The following is a 21,345-nucleotide window of genomic DNA, read 5'->3' as shown; positions in this document are numbered from 1 at the left end:
AAATTACGAGCATATTGGATTAATGGTTTTATCTCCTCTTCATATATTATGTGGTTTCTTTCACTCTTGGGGGGGGGGCGGAAAATGATTAGAGTAAATCACTGCTGGTCTTAGAAATATTATATGGTGTTTTCTTTGAATCAGTTGGCCAGGGAAATTAATGAATGGTGGAGTTGTTAACCTGCTTTTAAATTGAAATATAAATCCAGCTCAGGAGAGCCAGTAGCGGTGCAAGATTGAAGGAGTTGTCCTTTTGGAGGAGATACTGGAATTTTTTGGCATGTTTATGATTACAGTGCAGATGATGGTTAAGTTTTATAATATTTTTTGAGAAAAATATGTTGAGAACAACCTTCGCTCCTAGCCAATACTTGATCTTTCAAAAAAATTCAGTTCCTGAAGGTTTTCCTTTGCCCTGCATGATCCTTATACTGTTGGTAATAAACTCCTCGCTATCACAAGTACCATTTCGAGCTTGAATGAGCAACTTGTAAAACAATTACCGTGTTTTAATGTCACACTAACGACTGTGTTATTACTGCATTAAAACAAAAAGTGGTTATATCGAGCTGAATCCTCCACAAGGCTGCGACTGCTTCGTTTTCCTGTATGTAAAACCAATGTGCAAGAGGGAAGCGCATCACCCGCGGCCAAATTTGCTCCCTATAATTTAGTGTTGTAATAGATGTACACTTATATTGCAGCCCAAACAGCTGTAACTGCACCAAAGACGTGGAAGAAACCAAAAGACCGGACCCAAGCCACTGAGGAGGTGATAGAGGCGGAAACAGAGGTAAGAGGGAAACACAGTCTTGCTTTATCCAAATTTAATGATGATGTTGCTTTCTTTAAACTGTGTTTTAGACATGTTGCTTCCTAGTTGTCTCGCAAGGATCCAGGGCAGACTTTTGGGGGGAGGGGGAACTGTGATATTCCCCATCATTTTAGTCTGTTCCCTGTTGAAGCTCTTCAGTTTTCTTCCTTCTTGCCTAATTTAATGACTCCCAACATTCAGGAACGTGTAACTGCTGTCATTCCACTGAAGGATGAGATAAAAGTGGGTTTAAATGCCTTAGCCCTGCCCCATCTGGGTCCCAGGTCACTGTGGTGACGTTTGGCAGGTTATTCTGCTGCACGGTGATGTCACTGTGATGCTGCAGCCACAGGTTAGTTTTCCTGGTGACCACCTGATGGAGGAGCTGGGGAAGGAAAACGTTGACGTTTTCAGGCAAAACCACCTCAACAGTAATTAGATGAGTAAAGAAAATCTCCCTTGCTGCCGTTCTGGTAGGGATATTGCAGGAGGAACCTCTTTGTTTAATATCCTGGGTAAAATTGGGGTTAGAATAGATCACAGAGGGAGTAAGAGAGTAAAAATGTAAATATTCAGAATGCCCTGTGCATATATAAAAACTGATGTTGGCCAGATGTGACACAGAGCACCATTGCTTCTTCCCTCCAAATTTTTCTTGAGTTATTATTTGTCTGCTCCACAGACAGGAATAATAATTTCCTCCACAACTTTCCCTTACCACAAACATCGTTGAACCTTTCTGCTCCAAAAGGATGTTGTTGCAGAGTAAATTCTGAGTCTAGTGGACGGTACTTCATCCTTTGTATAAGCAAGTGTTTGCAGCAGATAGGCTCATGTATGCGTTATGAATGGTACATAAGTGCTTTCCCCTTTGTTTCTGGGGGAGTAGATGCTTAAAATGCTCACGTGCAAGGTATCGCGCTGTGACAGCTGGTCTGTGTGCAACGGAAAAGCTGATGATTGGGTAATCCAAGGAAATTAAAAGCATCCCTGTGCTCGTTTTCAAGCCAGAGAGCGAAGGATGTCGCTGGGCTGCACCAGCAAGTTCATACTCTGTGTGCTTGCTTCACCATTTATCGGAGGGGGTCTCGTCTCCTGGACCCGCTCAACAATTTCACTGATGCTCATTTTTCAGGGTATTACCTTGAAAAATCTGCAAAAAGCATTTTAAGATGCAGTGCCCCCAGGTAGGGAGGCGAAAGGATCAAGAGCCTTTTCCGGAGCATCCTCGATTCAAGTCTTTCCTTTGTTTAATGCTTAGACGTGTTGGGGGTTCTCCCAGGAGAAGCGCGTTCCTAACGCCTCCTCTGTCTGAATGCAGAATAAGGCTCTGTCCTTGGAGAGCTCTAAAATTAACAGCCAGGGATACTATTAATGCTTTTTCCTGAAAGAGAGATGCTGAAATTGTGGCTGCATGTCACATTACCTTCTTTATTGGGATCTGCTGCAATTAGCAGCGCACATTTAAAGGAAGGATCCCCCCAAAACGAGCACGACGTGCCCTTTAAGGTGGCTGGTGAGCTGCAGGAGAGGAGAAAAACGAGTTTATCTTTCTAGGCTGGGATTGCTCATGGCTGTCGGGCTTAACAGTTCCTTCCATCCCATCCCAGTAGCTCCTGGGGATTTCACAGGCTACACTAAGTCTTTCCAGTTGCGCTGTTAATTATTGGTGGGTTATCTCCAGGAATGAACCGATAAATCATGGGGTTGGTCTGTGCGTTGTTCCCTATTGCTGTTTAAGATGCATATGTATTCCTGCTACGCACAAAAATGCTGTATGAATAAATGAGGAGCCGTTTCGCGTGCTTTGAATTTTGGCAGGGTGTTTTTAACGTAACCTCTGTGTTTCCATCTGTGCTTCAGCCTAAAGTAGAAGAGGAACTTTCAGGTGAAAAAGTACTTGAATCTGAACAGGAGAAAATGAGCCATGGGTTTCAACTGGAGAGAGACCCCTCTGAGCTTAAAAAAGCAAAACCTGTGGAAGAAAACGGAGAGCAGGAAGCAGAACCTGTCCGGAACGGCGCCGAGAGCGTTTCAGAGGGAGAAGGAACCGATGCAAACTCAGGCTTCACAGAGAGCTCCAGCGAAGGGCCAGTGTACCAGTATAAACCAGGTAAATCCTGTTTCAGACTCTTGCATGCTCGCTTGGGTTTCTGCCTCCCTCCTTTAAGGGCTGCTAACGCCCCGTGCACCCTCCCCGCGGAAGGAAAAACGTTTCCAGCGTGGCTGGAAGGGGGTACAGCGTTTCACTGGGTCTGGCTCCACTGGGATCCACTAACCAACAGGCTCAGAGAGACCTTCTAGGGGACCACTAAAGGAAAATTGTTTTTTTTTTTTCTTGCTGGTGGTAATGAAGAGAAGAGAAAATCCCCGATTCTTTGAATTTATTGCACATGTGGATGTTGGCTGCGGCACAGTGGAAATGGCGGCGAATTGGTTCCCCTGTGATCGACAGCTGAGAAAGATCCAAGAAATTCCGTATAAGCGGACATACTTCTTAAATAAGAGATTTGAAAGTTCTGATTGGGTCCTAAATACAAGTATCTGTGTTTATATAGATTTAATTTCCTGGCTAAACAGCTGCATAGATCTTCAGATTTCTAGAAGAGTAAGGAAAAGAAAAGAAAACAGTATGTGGTTTTCAATGCAGACTCTGCTATTGAACTGCGAGCATGCAGTTCTTTTGATAGAATAAATCAAGTGTAGGCTCACAGGATATGGTCCTTTTGTTGCTGGTTAGCACTGGATACAGTCTACCTACGGGGTGGTTTTGTTATTTATTAAGATATTTAATTTGTAGACCTGAACCTCTGTTAATTCACTTCATTAAGAGGGACCTTGAGACCAACTTACTTCTTGGTTGCTACCAATTTTTAAGCCATTCCTTATTCAGGTGAAGCTCCCCCAAAATAAATTAGTCATTTTCTTAAGCGCTCAGAAATGAAAAAGTATAAAACAAAATAAGAAAGGACTGTGAGAGCCTGGACGAAGTATCGGGCAGGAGCACCACTGTTAAGTGGTTACACTGCAGTTGTTGTTTTAGTGTTGCTTTGTTCTGACAAAGACCTGAGTTGCTTTTCTTTGATTAATTTGGTACTATCGTATCATTAGGAGAAAACATAGAGGCCTCTTGATAGTTTACCACACACCTACAATAGCTTACCAGTTCATTAGTTAAGCACATCTTGAAGTTAATCCATAATTCATCAGCTGTCTCTCTGAAACACTCGATGCAGTTAGAATGATCCCAGTCGGATCTGGACATCCTTCCGCTCAGCTGGAGGGGTTGGATCGATCCCTCAGAAAGCAACACGCATCAGACTTGTCTGCTGCAAAGTAGACCTGGCCACTTGGTGCAATAATCCTCGATTTCAGCTCCGCTCTTCCTAAAAAGTGGGATTTTTTGCTTTTTTGGTCGACCATAGGAGGAATTGTGTGTTATATCCCAGCCTCAAAGCCTGCCTGTGACGCTGCCCAGCTGCTTTTCACGTTAAAACAGCTTGTTAAGGCCTTTCCAAGAGAAGGAAACTACGTATAAACTGTTTCTTGTTGCCGTCAGTACTTTTCCATGATAAATGGAGAGTGGTGTGGCACAACGGATAGGCAGCTGGCTAGGAATTCTGGCTGAGGTGCAGCTAGACAGCCAAACCATTTTCTGCACCCCTTTATCCTGAAGCTCTGTAGAAAGAAAACTGCACAAAGAGCTAAAAAGCGTAATCACTTTTGTGTCTTTTCATTCCCAGTTATTAAAACACATCACTTAAAATAAGTTACTGCTTGTGGCCTCTGCAGGGATGAGGATGGTGAGAATCCAGAGACCTAAAGCCAGTGATCAGGGACTGAAATAAAGAAATAATAGAACACTTTAAGAGCAAACCTGAACGGCCGGATAAATGCAAAGCAACGCCGTGTGGCATCAGTGAAACACAAAGGCGACATCTCGTACAGATGTTTTCCTTCAGATAAAAACGTGCCGCCCGCTTAGGGGCCTGACTAGTCAACCTGGCTGCTGAGCAAGTCCATGTTTTCTTTACTAACTTCAAACAGTGTGGCCAGCAAAGAAAATCCTGTCTCTAGGCTACCAGATGCTAATTTTCCTTGTGCTGAAATGGCTGTAGGTTTATATTTTGACTTGCATCAGGCCCAGTCCTCTACACTGCAGTTCAACTCAGAAAGCCCTCTAAAAAAACGGGTGAAAAGTTGTCATTTTTAGAGCATGGCTTGTGGGTTTGTGTTTTCTTTTGGTTCCCACTGTTATCTCCAGCATGGGTCGTTAGACTCAGTGTTTTTACATTTTCAAAGGATGTTTTTGTTCTGCGCAGTGCTCTCCTCAGCTCTGCGTTTATCGCTCCCTTTTACACAAAACCAGCCGCTTTAAGTTTTGCGTTTTCACCCAGAAACTGGCGATCGTCCCTGTTTTGTCACATCACATGAGAGAGTGAAAGTCAGAGTTAAAATGAGATGACATGGGTTAAAACTGGAATTAGTGATTAGTTCCGTGTGTGGTTGCTGTATTTGATCCCCACTGTTTATGTTCCTTTAATGTGACGTGTATTCTTCTCCTCGCTGCCTTCAAAATGAAAATAAATTAAAATTTCCCACACAGCTGTAGCAATCTCTTCCCTTCGGATTTACCGGAAACACGTCCCAGAGAGCGGAGGGTTTTGTTACCTATGAATCTCAGGCACCTTCTTTCCTTATAGAGCAGTGGAAGCCCCTGGACCCGGAGGGGAAGAAGCAGTACGACAGGGAGTTCCTACTGGATTTCCAGTTCATGCCTGCCTGTATCCAAAAGCCGGAGGGGCTGCCTCCCATAAGCGATGTGGTTCTCGACAAGGTGAGAGGAGAGCCGATAAAACAGGTGCGTGCAGGTTTTTTTTTAATATAAATAAAGATCCCTAACGCATGCTTCGTTCCTTCCTTGACCGTTTCGATGCAGGCTTTTGTCAAGAAGGGGAAACATGTGGCTGATGTCACATCACAAAATTCTTCAAGTAGAGGTGTTGGTGCTGCACAGATGATTTAAAAACTGGAGCATTTTTAACAGTCTTTATCTGGATTAAGTTACACCAGGTTGTTATTATAATTTCAAACTATATAGACATGAAGACCTAAGCAGAACAAGACTGAACAGAGAGGTAGTGTCTTTCATCAGATCAATTCTACAGTTAGAAAGCATAGTCAAGCTTCTGGACAAACTCTTTTTTTTAGTCTGAAACAGTTGTGCCACTATTTATGAGCTGATCTAATAAAAGATCTTTAAAACCTTGACTCTCAAGAACTTTTGTGATTTCTATCCAGCCTTATTACAGATGTGATTTTTCTCTGCTGTATGTCTGCACTTATTGAAATACTTGTTATTTCTGAAGTGCTGACACCAAGACCTTCCTCTCGTCTCAGTTAGAACGATGTAGTTCATTGATTTTTGATGTAACCGCTACAGACTTGCTCTTAAGATTCAAGCACAGCTCGGGATACAGGTGATCCTCATGTGCAGAAACATTTCCACTCTGAATTTCATACCCAGACAAATTGTAAAACGCAGCTTTGTTCCCAAAACGATTTCATCCACCTGCTAGTTTTCCATGATTGCTTCTCACTGCTCTATCTGCTTTTGAGCTTCCTTTGCTCGGTTGGCCATCTGTCTTGTTAACACAAGAGACATTTGTTTGAGGGAAGGTGGCAGTTTTGTGATCCTGAACCAAGACTATCGCATTCATTTTGCAGAAGACGGGCCCGTGTTGCCATAATTTTATCCTCCATAAGTCATGCTCAGCCTTGAAATGTTTCTGAACTCCACCTATTTCCGTAATAGTCACCTGTGGAAGACGTATTTTAAATTAAATGCATATTTTTAGCGCAAGCGTGGATGCATAAAACTTGCACAGTTTGTTGAAAGCGTTACTTCGGATATCAAATATGGATATGACGCTGTAGCAGAGATTGTCTGTAGACCTGTGCGATCTTTGGTAGCTGCAGCACCTGCTGAACAGATCCTGTTTGTTTGTTCTGCTCCACGTTGCAGGTCAATCAGCCGAAATTGCCACTGAGGACTCTGGACCCTCGGATACTGCCTCGAGGACCAGACTTCACGCCAGCCTTTGCTGATTTTGGGAGGCAAACCTCTGGTGGAAGAAACGTATCTGGAAGTGTGAGTTTACCCCAACTTGCTAATTTAAAACCTGGCCTTAACGCCAGAGAAGTCCATCCTCATGCTTTTGGGCCTCTTCCAATGCTCCGGTGGTTCTGGTTTTGTCAGGATGAATGCAAGGGTGATGTTTTCTTAGCTGTCAAAATGTAGGCAAATTAGAAAAGCATTGTGGATGTTTTTAACTGGTACGTATTGGTCTGAAATGGATTTGATTGCTTTTCCCTATGCGAGAGGTGTGGAAACACGTTTCCACGCTGGAGACATGGCAGTCACGTGTGTGTGAACATTTCTCCTACAACAACCCGGCGTCGGTGTGTGTCATCATAGGAGTCTATTTTATAAAACATGGCAACTGAGCAAATAGATTTTACTAACCACAAACCAAAAAGAATATGCACAGTGCCTGTGTATGTTCTTGCTTTCTCTGTGCTTCCACATGTTGCTTTGCTTTGGTCGCTACATTCCTTCTTTTCCTGCCTTTTCCTCTGCTTTTCTTTCACTTTTTCTTCTTTTCCCTGTGTCTGGCTTTGCCCAAACTCTGAAATCCCCCTCTGAATTCTTCCTTCTTGCCTTTGCCATCTCTTTTTCTTGGGGTGCAGGTGCCCCCCAGCATGGTGCCGCCCAGTCAGCCGCAGCTGGAGGATGGAGGCTGCTTCCATTAGGTGCAATCATTGATTTTTCATTTATCTATTACGATACATCGAGTGTATCGATCTAGATATATCTAATGACATAGCCATCATTTATCTTTCAAAACTGCTGGTTTCAGAAGAGTTCACTGAATAACCTTGACTTCCAAGTGTGCAGATTTCCAGGAGGCTCGGAGTCAAACCTGGTGATTTTTCAGTTGATGTAATATTTCTGGTTTGAGAGCGGTCTCATGGCCGGTGCCTCGGTTCTGGGGCACGTGTCCGTGTCTTGGAGTAGCTTCGGTGCCGCGGTTTCTCTCGGAGCACCACTCGTTCCCAAAACCTCGATGCTGTTTGAGGTCGACATCGCTTCCTGTGTTTAGGACTTGCAGGTTGTACTCCGGCGCCTCCTCTCCTTTCGTGCGCTGAATGTCCCGAGCCTCTCGGCATCTTGGTAACGTCCCTGTCGCTCTTTCTCTTTCCGCAGGCCTGCAAAGTGCAGAGCAACCCTGGATTGCCTTCCCTGGCTCGGTGCGGTTCCCCAGCATGCCCTCTCTTGGTCTCGCCTCACCCACCATTGAGGAACCTGCCGATAGGGGTAAGCCAAATCCCCCCCTTTCCCCCCCAATCTTTGCACCTTTTTGTAGAGTTGTCTTTTTCCCTAACGCCCGCTGTTGATAAAGAATGACTGGCAGAAAACTTTACAAAAAGGTGCAACATTGTTTAAAAAAAAAACGAAACAAGACTTGCATTGTACCCCTCTAGGCAGTCTTCAGTGGTGGGTGGGACATCACCAGCTGAGGGCATGCTGGGACGTTGGCCTGAGCGGGATCCGCGAGGGGTCTGCACTTTGCAGACCTGTGGAAAGGGGGAGAAAAGGTAAGTCCTGCTTACCCCGTTCATTTGGAGCATTCAGCACATAACATACATCTTACATTTGCGCCTTTACAGAGTAGAGCCTTCCTTTGCGTTTTCCTCGAGGAGGGTTGGAAGGCGACGGTATTTAACGAGCCCCGCTGTCCTGTGACGGCGGCGGTTAGAGGATGAGGGGGTTTTCAGCCCCGAGCAAAATCAGACATTATCTTCTCGTAAAGCATGGCAAAAACCTGCGTGTACGCTGTCTGTCCACCCGGTCATTCCACCTCTACACAGGCCATGCCCATAAACCATTAAACCCCACTGCCTATTCCTTGCCCTCGAAATAACGTCGAGCAGCTCAGCGCTAACAAGCTTTCGGCACGTTGAGAATCTTTTGTTTTGCTTCCTTGGCTTTTGTCTTTATTTCCTTCTTTTCGCTTAAACGTGTTGTATGACTGTTTTTATAACTAACAAATGTCGCATCAAACAACACGAGGGGTGTGGTTACACAGGAACAAAATACAGCTAATAAACGCTTTCTGATGTAGATAAGGGGTTAGATGAGTGCCGTGGGTAACGAGATGCAAATAGGGTTGGAGAGGACCGGTCCGTCCCCGCGCACAGAGGTGGGATGAGTCTGCTTTTATCCTTCCTGAGAGGTGATGGAAACTCGAGTCGCCTTGTTTCTTGTGCTTCCCTGGAAGGCAGAACCGCTTCTAGCCTCTAACCTCAATTTTGCCTTCTGCATTTGTTGTGGAGGGAGAAGCAGCTCTTTAATTTCTTCGATGTTTTTTAAGACTTGTGTCCCGAGAGTGGAAGCGGACTGTGAGGGAGAGCACCAGGTTGTACTGTGTTGCTGCGAGTTTTTTGCTCCTCTACAGGGGGCTTGTCCCTGTTTCTTTCTGCTTTCCTTTTCCTCCCCCCCCCACGCTTCATCCGGAAGACTTCAGATTAAAGTAATCTGTAAAGTAAGGTACTTCAGATTAAAGTAGTAACATCTGGTAAGCACTTCTCTGGGCCTTTGGTGGAAAATATTATTTCAGTGCAGGCTGTAGCGCTGTAATTGCAGGTGCTACAGGACCATTATTATTTACTTGGACTGGGTTACAAAAAGGAGGCCAGGCATGAGCTCAAGAGCCTGTTAAACTTGCCACTTGAGCTCAAGCACCTGTTTAACTCACCGCTTTGTAGATTTGGAACCAAAAAACCCCAGATTTTTTCTGTTAAAAGTTTGATCCATGTATTATTTTATTACATGTTCCAAAGAGGCTTCTCTTCGCTGCTTTTAAAACCTAATCAAACAGGTTTGGACCAAGTTTATTCACAGATATTAAGAAAATACAATCTTAAAGAAAGTCTTTGTTCTATTAATGCACTTAAAGGTCTGTTCTCGAAGGATTTGAGGCGGCTGTGACACGTAACATGCGGACACTCAGGAGATGCACGAGTGCTCCTTGCATCCTTCGGTTCTGCAAGGGAAGTAGCCACCTCCTTCAGGGAGGTCCGTTTGCTCTCAAAGCCGACGCTCCGGCTTTGCGTGGACCCGTACCCGAGGAAGCGCCGTGCCTCTGCAGCTCTGTTCTCGCGCCTTACAGCCCGGCTGCGTTTTGGAAGGTCCTTCAGACCAGAGCTGTCTCTGTGCAAGAGAGACAGGGTGGCCACAGGTTGCCTCTTGCTGGCTTTGCCCTGGTTCCTGGGGGAAATGAGCCCAAAGGTTTTGATTTTCAGGGCACGCTGCCAGCCTGGCTCTGGCTACCAAGCTTTCCGTGGGCAAGGAGACGTGTGATGAGGTCTAGCGTGTGTGGCTGAAACCAGTCGGTTTTCTGTTGCGTTATTGTCTGGTTTTTCAGCTGGAGGGAAGTTTCTTCTTTCCACAGCTGTATGTTTGCGGTGTAGTTAGAACCCGGGCAGCAAAATTGTGTGAAATTGTGTAAAACCAGAGGTGCATGTCTCAACGCAGGGCTGTGAAGCAGTTTGTGCTGCGTCATCTAGTGTCGATCAAGGGCTCTGGGTGGGAGCGGAGAGGAGTCATAGGGAGGGTTGACAGCTCTTTTAGGAAGGCATCCAGCACACAAAAGCATCGTGAAGGCTCCACGTTCTTGCTGCCTCCTTCTGCTGTTGGTATCTCGGGAGCGATCGACTCGCGCGGTTGCGTTACCGTTACAGCTTGCGCCCCCCAAAAGTTTGATCGATCTGATGGGTTATTTCTGTGCCCGCCGGCGGGATCTGAGCGGGGAGGCCTTTGTGGGTGGTGGGCAGCACGCTAACACGCTGCACCACGTAGCCCTCTTCCACGCAGGAGGTCGTTGTCTTTTGACAACACCTTACTCTGTTGCTGCTATTCATTAACGAAGCCCAAACGAGAACTCCAGCAGCAGCGGTGATTATGTTCATTTGCTTTCAGCAGCAGCACGTATTTATGTCGTCAGAGCCAAGCGGTTCAAATTGCAGATGCAAGCTCCTGCCTTTAAGGAGGATTTTGGTTTTTAATAGTGCAAAACCAGGTTTGGGGCTGACGTGACATAAGAGACACCAGCTAAGAGCACTTTCCTCCTGTACTCGGTGAAGCTGTTTGAATAACTGAGATGGTTTTCCCTCTCTGATGCTCGTTGAATCCCTTTGTTGAACAAAGAAATGTTTTAACTGGCCCATCTTTCATGTGGAGGCTGCCTACTGCCCACTGAAGAGATTAATTCCTTCTGTGGAAAGCAGCAGGGTTTGAAAATGGAGTTTTTTTGCTGCACTAATTTTTACGTTGAGATTGGACGTTTCTAATAAATGAGTTAAGAAATATGAGAGAGCACAGGGGAAGAATAACCTCCTGATAATATTTGATACTTTTAGTCCTTAATCAGATGCTCCCAGATGATGAAGAGGGAGTTTGGGGGTGTCTTGTGCCCTATCACTTGTACAACAGATGAAAAACTCCCCGGTTTCAGCAGTTTTCATACCTGATTTGACCAGAAGGTGCATCATGTTAGACAGGATTGCAGAGAGGCACCTGATGCTGTTTCAAACAAAGTACTGTGTTTCTCTTTCTTTTCTGAACTATAAAGAGTTTGACCCACATCTGTTAGGATCCGTATTTCTACAATGCAGGAGCTCCACTGGTGCTCCACTCAGTGTGTTTTACATAATTCCTGTCTCAAAATGGCTGTCTGAAGCAATCTCCAGTAAAACTTAATGGCTTTGGCAGAGTTGCTAAATGATAATGTATCATTAGCTAATTGCTTGGGATGGCACGTTTGAAATACACCTGTAAGGACTTACTTAATCCTCAAATACGCCTTTGCTCTGATGTCTGTTAGGCAGTGTCTGCCTGTCAAGAGGCCGTTTTGGTCAGCAGGGTTCAGCTCTGCAGTGCGTAAGCAACGCCCGGAGCATCGCCGATGCGTGTAGGCGGGGGTCATCCCTTATCTGTTTTGGGAAAAGCTGCCTGAGAGAAACGTGTTTGGTGTCTTCCTGTTCCCTCTGACCAACCCGGACGGCTGTGTTGGGTCGGAGGGAGTCCTCAGAGTCCTAGGAGGAGTTGCTGATTGTCGGCGTTGCCGTCAGCGGGTGTTGGCGTTGCGCCCTGGAGTGGTTTATCGAGGTGCGAGCTTAAAAGGGGATATAACAAGGAATGTTTTTGTCCTAGTTGTTGAATGTTGGACCGAGGAGATCTCAGCCAGGCCAGAGGAGAGAGCCCAGGAAGATCATCACTGTGTGTGTGAAGGAGGATGTCCACCTGAAGAAGGCAGAGAACGCCTGGAAGCCGAGCCTGAAGAGAGAAAACCAAACTGAGGACCCAGAAAATGTCAAAACCCAGGTGAGAGCATTAGCAAGTGCTTCTGAGTACAGCAGTCTGTAACAGAAGGGGAATGGTAATTTGCCTTTGCTGTTGTGTAAGACAGTAAAAAAGGGCAACGGATTCCAGTTTGAATCACAGCTTTCCCCTACCTTGATTTTTTTTTTTTTTCACTTGTTTATTCTTGACCTGGAGTTTAAATGGCAATCCTGTATATTAAGCGAGTCTAAATAGGGAACACCAGACAACCTACTACCTCTCCTCCAGGATTGTTTTTCTATTGCTATTTCACTAGAATATTTCTGTCTCCATTTTAAAGCAAACAACCTCAAACTTCCATCACAGAAGTTGCTTTTCATCCCCTTTTAGACTGTGTTTCTGCCCTGAACCTCAGCAAGACTGAGGTTCCTCTGTCAGTTTGTCCTGCCCAGCCTGACAGTGCTGTCTCTGGAGCTTTCTCTGTGTCTTTCTCCCCCTCCTCCCCTCCGTGGGGCAGCCACTCTGGGCGGAGGTGTTTGCCTGGTGGTCAGACTTGTAATTTGTAGGATAAGTTGGGACAGTTTTGAAGGACACTGGAATTCTGTTCTCGAGGCTAATGGCAGTGGTGTTGACCTAATTATCATTCTGGATAGGAAAAAAAGGTGCTTTAAAGTAAATATAGGAGAAGTTGATTACCTCTGGTTGAGGGAGAAGTGGGCCACTCCCTGTTAATTTATATCTCATGGCTAAATTGATATCAAGAAGAATGTTTCAGTTGGGTGACAGCGAGGGCTTTGTGCCGCTGTCGCGCTTCAAAAAGCTCTCGGGCATTTCCAAACATCCTGCCCTGCAGCCTTGGTCTTTGGGAGCCGGTAGCTGAGTTAGGCCTGGAGCTGGACTGTGCACAAATGTGTGTCTGTGTGTAACTCAACTTCCTAGAAGTTCCTCTAGGACATCTTCTCTGTTCACCCCTAAGATGCGTCCTAGCTCGTTCCTGAAATCCACTTGTGCGATTTGAGCTTTAACGTACCGTTTTCCTGTCGTCTAGGAGCTGTTCCGCAAGGTACGAAGCATCTTGAACAAGCTGACACCCCAGATGTTCAACCAGCTCATGAAGCAAGTGACAGACCTGACGGTAGATACAGAAGAGAGGCTGAAAGGAGTCATCGACCTGGTCTTCGAGAAGGCTATCGATGAACCGAGCTTCTCGGTGGCGTATGCCAACATGTGCAGGTGTCTTGTAACGGTAAGAGCTGCCCAAGTCAAACGGGATTTTTTTTTGATTGCCAGCCGGTTGAACAGGAGCCAGCAGTGTGCCCAGGTGGCCAAGAAGGCCAACGGCATCCTGGCTTGTATCAGCAATAGCGTGGCCAGCAGGGACAGGGAAGGGATCTGACCCCTGTGCTCGGCACTGGTGAGGCCGCCCCTCGATTCCTGGGTTCAGTTTTGGGCCCCTCACTCCAAAAAGGCCATTGAATGACTCGAGCGTGTCCAGAGAAGGGCAACGGAGCTGGTGCAGGGTCTGGAGCACAGGTGTGATGGGGAGCGGCTGAGGGACCTGGGGGGGTTTAGTGTGGAGAAGAGGAGGCTGAGGGGAGACCTCCTGGCCCTCTGCAACTCCCTGAAAGGAGGGTGCAGAGAGGGGGGATGAGTCTCTTGAGCCAAGGACCCAGCGGCAGGCCAAGAGGGAATGGCCTCAAGCTGCGCCAGGGCAGGGTCAGACTGGCTCTTAGGAAGGATTTCTTTGCAGAAGGGGTTGTTGGGCGTTGGAATGGGCTGCCCAGGGCAGGGGGGGAGTCCCCATCCCTGGAGGGGTTGAAGAGTCGGGTTGAGCCAGCGCTGAGGGATCTGGTGGAGTTGGGAACGGTCAGGGTGAGGTTCATGGTTGGACTGGAGGAGCTTCAAGGTCCTTTCCAACCGAGATGATTCTGGGAAATTCTTCTGCGCGGGTGAACATTCTGCACATTATCCTCGTGAACTGATGGGCAGTTAAACGTGGCAAGAGCAGAGTTAAATGTTAGTTTCTGAACATAAATAAAAATAATTTACATGACAGATTTCCTCTGCATTCGCTGGCCGTGCCTGCAGGCAGAGGGCTTTGCCTGGAGTCATGTGTTGTTTGGAGCTGAGGATACTTTGCTCTGCCTGGTCGCAAGATGCCATGAGTCACATTTGGAAAGTTCAGTTTCTCTCTTGTTCCAAAGGGAGCCCAAGGTGCCGAGCCAAGCTTCGGACAGCTAGTTTTCAGATGGTGAATCTGGGACAAAATAACCCCCTTCCCCCCCAAAATCCTTCATGACATGCAACGAAGGAGCAGAGCTCCAGAGTCTTAAGCACATAACAAGAGCGGTTTTAAGCAGTGTGTCTTTTTAAAGGATCCTGTGAATGGAAATGTAATCTGTGTCTGGGCGGAGGTGGCGTGAGCCAAGTTTTGAGTGCGACTTTACATATGAAATGTAAAACCCTGCTGGAAATCATGACGTGATGCTCAACTGTCATAGCCTTGCAGACTTGCGTCGCTGAATATGAAGCACGTAATAAAATGTAATGGAGAGCTGATAGGAAACCTCGCTGGTATGTAAAGTTTAGCCGTATTTCTGCTGATGTTTTTCTTCCTTCTCCTACAGCTGAAAGTGCCCATGGCAGACAAACCTGGGAGCACAGTAAATTTTCGCAAGTTGCTGTTAAATCGCTGCCAGAAGGAATTTGAAAAGGACAAGGCTGACGACGATGTCTTTGAAAAGAAGCAGAAAGAACTTGAAGCTGCTACCACTGTAAGTGGTATTTTTCCCCATAAATTCTCAGAGCTCCCTCTGAAGATGATCTCTTTTGAAGATGGCAGTCGATTTGGGGGGAATTTTGGAGTTGAGAGTTTCATTCTGTCGCTGTGGCTGAGTGTAATAAAAAATACTTGCCTTGATTAGCGGGTTTATACTAGCCTCCTTTTGGTTTTTGGGAGAAAAAGAGTAAAGAGGGACAACAGCAACTATAAATGTAAAACTGGATCTTTTGAAGAGTTCTGTGCTCTGTGAACATGTTTTTTTAGAGCTGTTTTTCTGTTTTACAGCCAGAGGAGAAGACGCGGCTCCATGACGAGCTGGAGGAGGCCAAGGACAAAGCCCGACGGAGATCCATTGGGAATATAAAATTCATTGGCGAGCTTTTCAAACTAAAAATGCTGACGGAGGCTATCATGCATGACTGCGTGGTAAAGCTGCTGAAAAACCACGATGAGGAGTCCCTCGAGTGCCTTTGCCGCCTGCTAACTACCATTGGCAAGGACCTGGACTTTGAGAAAGCAAAGGTAGGGCAGGCCCGGGAGTGAGAGATGAGGCTTTCAAGGCAGGGATGGAAAAATGGGTGTGGGGTGTTTTTATTTGAGGATTTATTTTTTTCTTCAGGAATGAGGCATGAGGAAATCATCTGCTCTTCTATGGATGTTTCATCACGCCCTGGCCTCGCTCCTTCCTCTCTGCCCCTTTCTAATAGAGTCTGTGTAATTTTCAACCGTGTTCTTCGCTCGCTACTTGTTTTCAAATATTTCATCCAAGCACACAGTCTAAAAGCACTCAACAGATCCTGTGTGTTCCTTTTTCCAAATAGATTTTTACCTCTTGTCTGTCGTTTCCAAAACATTAAGATTTACAGTTGTTTCTTTACCATTGGAGGCTTATATTACCCACAAAAGCTACCACTGAATGTATTGTTCGGGTTAAATCTAAAAAAAAACCCTCATTAACTGGCCTAAACCCCCACCTGAACCTTGGTGGATGCCTTTGTTTTGTGTCATCATCATCTCCAGCTAGGCTGGAATGAAGCAGCTGTTTTGCAACTGCAGCACTCCAGCATCCTCCTCCCCATTTTCCAGCAAATGTATATGGAGCATGGAGCATTACGCACTCGATGAGCTTCTCTTGGCGCAGACCATTTGCTTCTCCTTCGCAAAAACCAGGCTTGGGATGAAAAAGCATTCGAGGGTTTTGCCAGAAATCAGTCGGACTCAGCTCTGGAAACAAACTGAACTAATTGTTTTCAGCTGCTCGGGGAAGGGAGTTCCCTTACAGTGCGCTGGATCGCAGGGATCACAGCGGATCCATCCTCATCCTTATGGGGAAAGTTTCCCAACCTGTTTTGCGAAGCATTGACCAAAAGAGCATAGTTTACCCCTAATCCCCCAGCCTAAATACCCTGCGCTGTTAACGCAGCAGCCTGGGCCTTACTGATGCAGGTTTGAAAGTGCCAGAAGCGGGGATTAAGTTTATCCACGTGCTTTGGGAAGAAAACAGGGTCTGACTTCTAAGCGGTAGCTGAGGTCATGCTGGACGAGTCCTGGATGCTGTTTCGGTCTTTGCGAGCATGGAAACACTGTAAAAGCCAACATTTTGGTGCACTGGCCAGTTCTGCAACCTCGAGCCGTGGCACGGTGTAGCCCGGAGCGTGTGCGCAGCAGGGAAACGCTTACAGACGTCGTGTTACGCGTTGGGAGAAGCTGCCCGTGTCCTGTCTTTGTGATTTGTTATTTCTATCAAGACTGAGTGATAATGCTTTATTTATTTTCTATTAATGGGGTAGATGTTTTATTATGTGTTTTTATTGAAGCTGAAGCGTTAGTGATAGTTATAATTAAAGCTTCTGGACAAAGTCCATTTTAAATATTTTCCCCGTCATTCCTAACTTTGGAAACATTTGCTCTCAGAGCTGAAACTTTCCAAGGCAAGGCCAGCACCAAATTTTAATAGGGTTTTTCTTGTTTGTTTAAGGGTTTAGCTAGTTTTCAGTGAAGAGAGTGGAAAACATTTTATAAAACTGTCCTGAAACTTTCTGTTTAAAAAAGCCAGAGCCCCCATTTTGGGCCAAAAGGCTTTTTGGAGCCTGGCAATTCAAATTTAGACCTAATGGAGGATTCTCTAGTGATACCATTTCATGACTTAGTGCAAACTGATTTGGATTCCATCACATCACAACTTTTTGGACGAAAAGGAGCTTGTGGGATTTTGTACTACAGCTAAGCCTGTCAAGCAGCTTCTTGCTGAGAGAAACAGTGCTTCTGCCCCCGCTTCTCTTGCCTGACCCTGGCTGAGACATTTTGGGGAGGTAAAGCATCAAAATGAGGTGTGCAGGGTTAGTTTTATGCCCATTTAGTTTTCTGAGCCAGTTTTTCTTGGGCTGAGGTGAGCACACAGGGTGATATGAAAAGGAAGAGCTCGGAGGTGCAGCAGGACTCTCCTTTTAGGTGGCAGCTAGCCAGTAGATAAGCTTAGCTGTACCATGAAAAAAAAAACATGGATTTTTTTTTTTTTTTAACGGATAGTAAGTTTATTATGTACATGCAGAGAGTGTAGATTATTCGAGTAATTAAAAATGCAGAGAAAAGCGTGTGCTAAACAAAGGAGGTGCCTGTAGACTTGTGCCTCGTTTCCTGCACATCCTGCACTGTGCACACTCACGTCCAACCTCAGGGGAGCGTCCGAGGCCCAACACTCCTTTCTCCGGAGAGCAGCTCCGAGTCCCCAGATGCGTTTCTGGCACAGAAATGCTGTAATGCGGAACCCGCTGACTCCCTGCCTGAGGGAGCATTTTCATTTTCTTCCAAGACACATTGATGATGATGTTTCTCTTGTGTAGCCTCGCATGGACCAGTATTTTAATCAGATGGAGAAGATTGTGAAAGAGAGGAAAACATCTTCAAGGATTCGGTTCATGCTTCAGGATGTAATAGACCTAAGGCTGGTAGGTACCAACTCAGGTCGGTAAAAGAGCAGGTTCCCTCCCGTGTCCAGGCTGGAAGAGCTCTCATGCAAGAGATTTACAGCAGAAGTGGGATGTTAGGGGGAGATCTGCACCCCTTATCCCAGAAGTCTGGCTGTTTAAAGACAAGAAATCTCTCTATTTTACCTTAGTGAAGGCCAAGGTTGGTAGACAGGCGAACTGCTTGTCGGGGTGTTTTGGTTCTGCTTAGCCACGTGCCCACACGGGATTCTCATGCTGCTAGTCCAGCCCCGTTGCAGCAGACACACCTGAGCGCTTTCCACGGAGAGGTTTTGGGTGGTTTTTTCCCCCATGGCATCCCCTGTGCTTGTCTGCTTTGCCATCTTCATTTCCGTGCACTCTGGGTGTAACTGGGCCGTGGGACCGAAGTGCTCCGAGATGCGTACCCCACAAGTTGGTGTAAAAACTCTGAGGGCTTTTTCATGGCAGCGTGGATCTCGTCAAGAGCCAGTTCTATATTCGCCTGCACTGCTAGCACAACCAGGCATCTGCTAGTTGTTTACTGGCCACATTGTGCAGAGCGAAGCAAATGGAGTCTGCGCTCTATCGGAATGTGACGATGGTGGGTCCACACCAAGCTCCAAAAATGAATAACCTGGTGTAAAGTGCACAGACCGTGGGGAGAGGGACCTGCCCCTGTTGTAACCCAGCAGGGGTTTTGAACGTGGCCAAGGCGTTAAAGCTGGAGTCTCGTACAGCCAGGGGTGACTCTGCGCCGTGACTGCACCTTGCACAAACCTTCCCCAGCCCCTGTAACTTCACCCAGGCAGTGCTGATAGCAGCACGGCTTTAGCCACAAGACTTAACTGAAGTCCTGAGCAGGTTTTACTCACACCTCAAATAGCTGTTTGGAAGCTGGTTTGGGGTTTTGTGGTGGCTGAAGTCACCGTTTTGACTGCAGGGTACGCAGAGATAATTACCCCCAAAGTTGTAATGAGGTTGTAGCAAGATCAAGAGACAGTCTGGTTATTCTGGGGAGAGATGGATCTGCGCAGCGTATGGTTGAATAGACACATCAAGCAGTGGAAATGTTTTGTGGAGAGACAGCTCCACCTCTCTCTGCAGGATTCCTGTCTCAGCCATGACAATCCCTGGAGTGGCAAAGCACCATCTCCAGATAAAATGTAGTCGCATTTTGCTTCTTTATTTTCAGGGTTTCATTCTTTTCTTCAAGCTTTGAGGAAGGGCTCCGATGAACAGTGTCAGGAATCAATGGATAGAGAGTGACAGCAGCCTCCCTCCAGTCGGTCTCTTTCCTCTGAACCTAGAAAAATGTGCTGGATGCTAGGGGTTAAAACGTCTTGGATTCAGTCATGCCTCTCCAAAGTCAGGTCTCACTGCAGCCTACATTCTGCACCAAAACATAGAGTATATAGCTTTGACCCGTGGTGCTGCGATAACGTGAACCAGCACCACGCAGTCTTCCCCAGTCCCTCGGGGAGCAGCCCCTCTAACATGTTACAAGGGTGAGAGGATTAGGCCTCGTTTGTGGTGTTCAAAATACCCCAGTTATGGTGCTCTCCTGGAAATATCTCTGAGCATGTGTTTGGGTTTTTTTCTAGTGCAACTGGGTGTCACGGAGAGCGGACCAGGGCCCGAAGACCATCGAGCAGATTCATAAAGAAGCCAAGATTGAAGAGCAAGAAGAACAGAGGAAGGTCCAACAACTCATGACCAAAGAGAAGAGGAGACCGGGTAAAGTAAAAGCCAAGTTGGCTGCTCATTTCACTCATTTTGCATCCAGTGGCCATAGAGGGAATCCCACATAAAAGAAAAAAAATCTGTTTTGTTTCTTTGGTTTTTTTCTAAGTGTAATGAGCACGGGGAATTGGGGCCTGATTGTGGCTGAGGCTGGAGAAGGAGCAGACTTGCCATGGATTGACTGTGTGGATTTTTCAGGGGCAAATCCCTTGGGTAAAAATAAACAATTGCAGGCCAATAGTGCTTAAGTTTTGCATTCATGCAAACCATATTTGATTTTGTGACAGGCTGCCAGAAATCTGTTATAACAAGTTACTACGTAGGAGTCAGATTTGCCATCCATTCTTGCGTTACAGCAGAGTCTGATTTCAAGAGAATAGCATCTAATTTCAAGAGTAACCATGTTGTCTTTAGCTGTTAAAGTTGTGAGGTGTTAACTCAGCATGAGAAAGCGTCTTGGCATTACCTTAAATTGCTACCAGCCCTTGAGGCTGGCACTACCTGAAGATGAATTTGGAGTGATTGGGAGGGAGCGGGGTGAGGAGAAAGTCATCTTTGGGATTCTTTAATAGTAAACACTGTCAAATAAAAGTGCCATGAAGACAGGACATAAGGAAAACACACGTTGACTTTGTTTTAATTATCCTAAAACTGACATCAGGAGAAGGTAAGGAACTTGGGACTGCCTAAATGCTTCTGTGTCTAGACTAGCCTAGCACTGCTGGAATCTGTGCCGCAAATGTGGCCTTGGGTTAGCAAAGGCACGTCGTCTGCTCCTTTGGGGAGTTTGAGAACACAGAGCACGTGCAGCCGTGCCCAGATCACAAACCCCACGCGGAGAAATCGAACCAGGAAGAATCACTACCAAAACCAACCCTTGAAAACAGTGAGATCTTTTCTGTCAAGGCTATTTTATAATAATAAAGTCAGGCAAGCTAATTATGTCATTTTGGTCTGAAGAAACACTCTGAAAAACACGATTTCTGCACAAAATTGTGCTGAGGCTTAGCAGAAACATGCCATCTTCTTTTCCTCCTCCTGTCGAACTTGGAGACATTCTCCTGCGTTCTCCCGGGGTGCTGGGAGCGGCGGGGATGGGCTAAGGGCGCTTGTGTTTGTCGTCTGGCAGGTGTCCAGCGGGTCGATGAAGGCGGTTGGAACACTGTGCAGGGGGCAAAGAACAGCAGAGTGCTGGACCCCACCAAGTTCCTTAAAATCACCAAGGTAGGTGCCAGCACAAGACTCGTTCAGAGCAACAGAAACGCCGAGGTCTTGCCTTACGGTGTCTGTCTGTCTAGGAAAGACAGTTACGGTGTTTACAGGTCAAAACTTGGGTTTGGGGACACTTTAAATCCCCAGAGTTAATACTGTGCATAAATAAAGCACCAAGGAAGACTGTGTTGTCTTCTGAATGTTCCTATTTTGTTTGTTTTGAGGGAAAGGAGTATGCAGACACTTCTTCTCAGGTTCATAGTGTCCTTTTAGTGACCCAGAAGTTCTCTTAGTTAGAAAATCTTCATCCTTCATGATGAAAAGAGAATGTGAGTGGGGTGTTGTGTGTGACAGTGATGCAGCACATCTGGCTATTACAGAAGGCATCTCAAACACCTGTCTGGTAGAAATCCTTTGCTCCCTCAAGTTCTCAAGACCCTGTTCT

The 21,345-nt window shown here is 46.2% G+C and overlaps 1 protein-coding gene across 20 annotated transcripts in view; it reads left to right on the top strand.

Annotated features, from left to right (window-relative positions):
- EIF4G3 (eukaryotic translation initiation factor 4 gamma 3) overlaps positions 1 to 21,345 on the top strand; it is a 149,379-nt gene that overhangs the window by 109,977 nt on the left and 18,057 nt on the right. For 13 of the 20 annotated variants that reach the window (XM_074893016.1, XM_074893013.1, XM_074893003.1 and 10 more), the window contains 12 exons: positions 705 to 793; positions 2,678 to 2,927; positions 5,518 to 5,675; positions 6,840 to 6,965; positions 8,082 to 8,192; positions 12,090 to 12,260; positions 13,267 to 13,464; positions 14,846 to 14,992; positions 15,286 to 15,522; positions 17,844 to 17,948; positions 19,550 to 19,682; positions 20,818 to 20,912. In XM_074893016.1, the coding sequence (XP_074749117.1) occupies positions 705 to 793; positions 2,678 to 2,927; positions 5,518 to 5,675; positions 6,840 to 6,965; positions 8,082 to 8,192; positions 12,090 to 12,260; positions 13,267 to 13,464; positions 14,846 to 14,992; positions 15,286 to 15,522; positions 17,844 to 17,948; positions 19,550 to 19,682; positions 20,818 to 20,912 (1,820 nt within the window). The remainder of the gene's footprint in view (positions 1 to 704; positions 794 to 2,677; positions 2,928 to 5,517; positions 5,676 to 6,839; positions 6,966 to 8,081; positions 8,193 to 12,089; positions 12,261 to 13,266; positions 13,465 to 14,845; positions 14,993 to 15,285; positions 15,523 to 17,843; positions 17,949 to 19,549; positions 19,683 to 20,817; positions 20,913 to 21,345) is intronic. The other 7 variants (XM_074893017.1, XM_074893019.1, XM_074893018.1 and 4 more) reach the window with 1 other exon arrangement.

Source organism: Strix uralensis, chromosome 23 (assembly GCF_047716275.1).
Source record: "Strix uralensis isolate ZFMK-TIS-50842 chromosome 23, bStrUra1, whole genome shotgun sequence".
NCBI classification, from domain to species: Eukaryota; Metazoa; Chordata; class Aves; order Strigiformes; family Strigidae; genus Strix; species Strix uralensis.
This window is presented reverse-complemented; position numbering and strand designations above follow the sequence as displayed.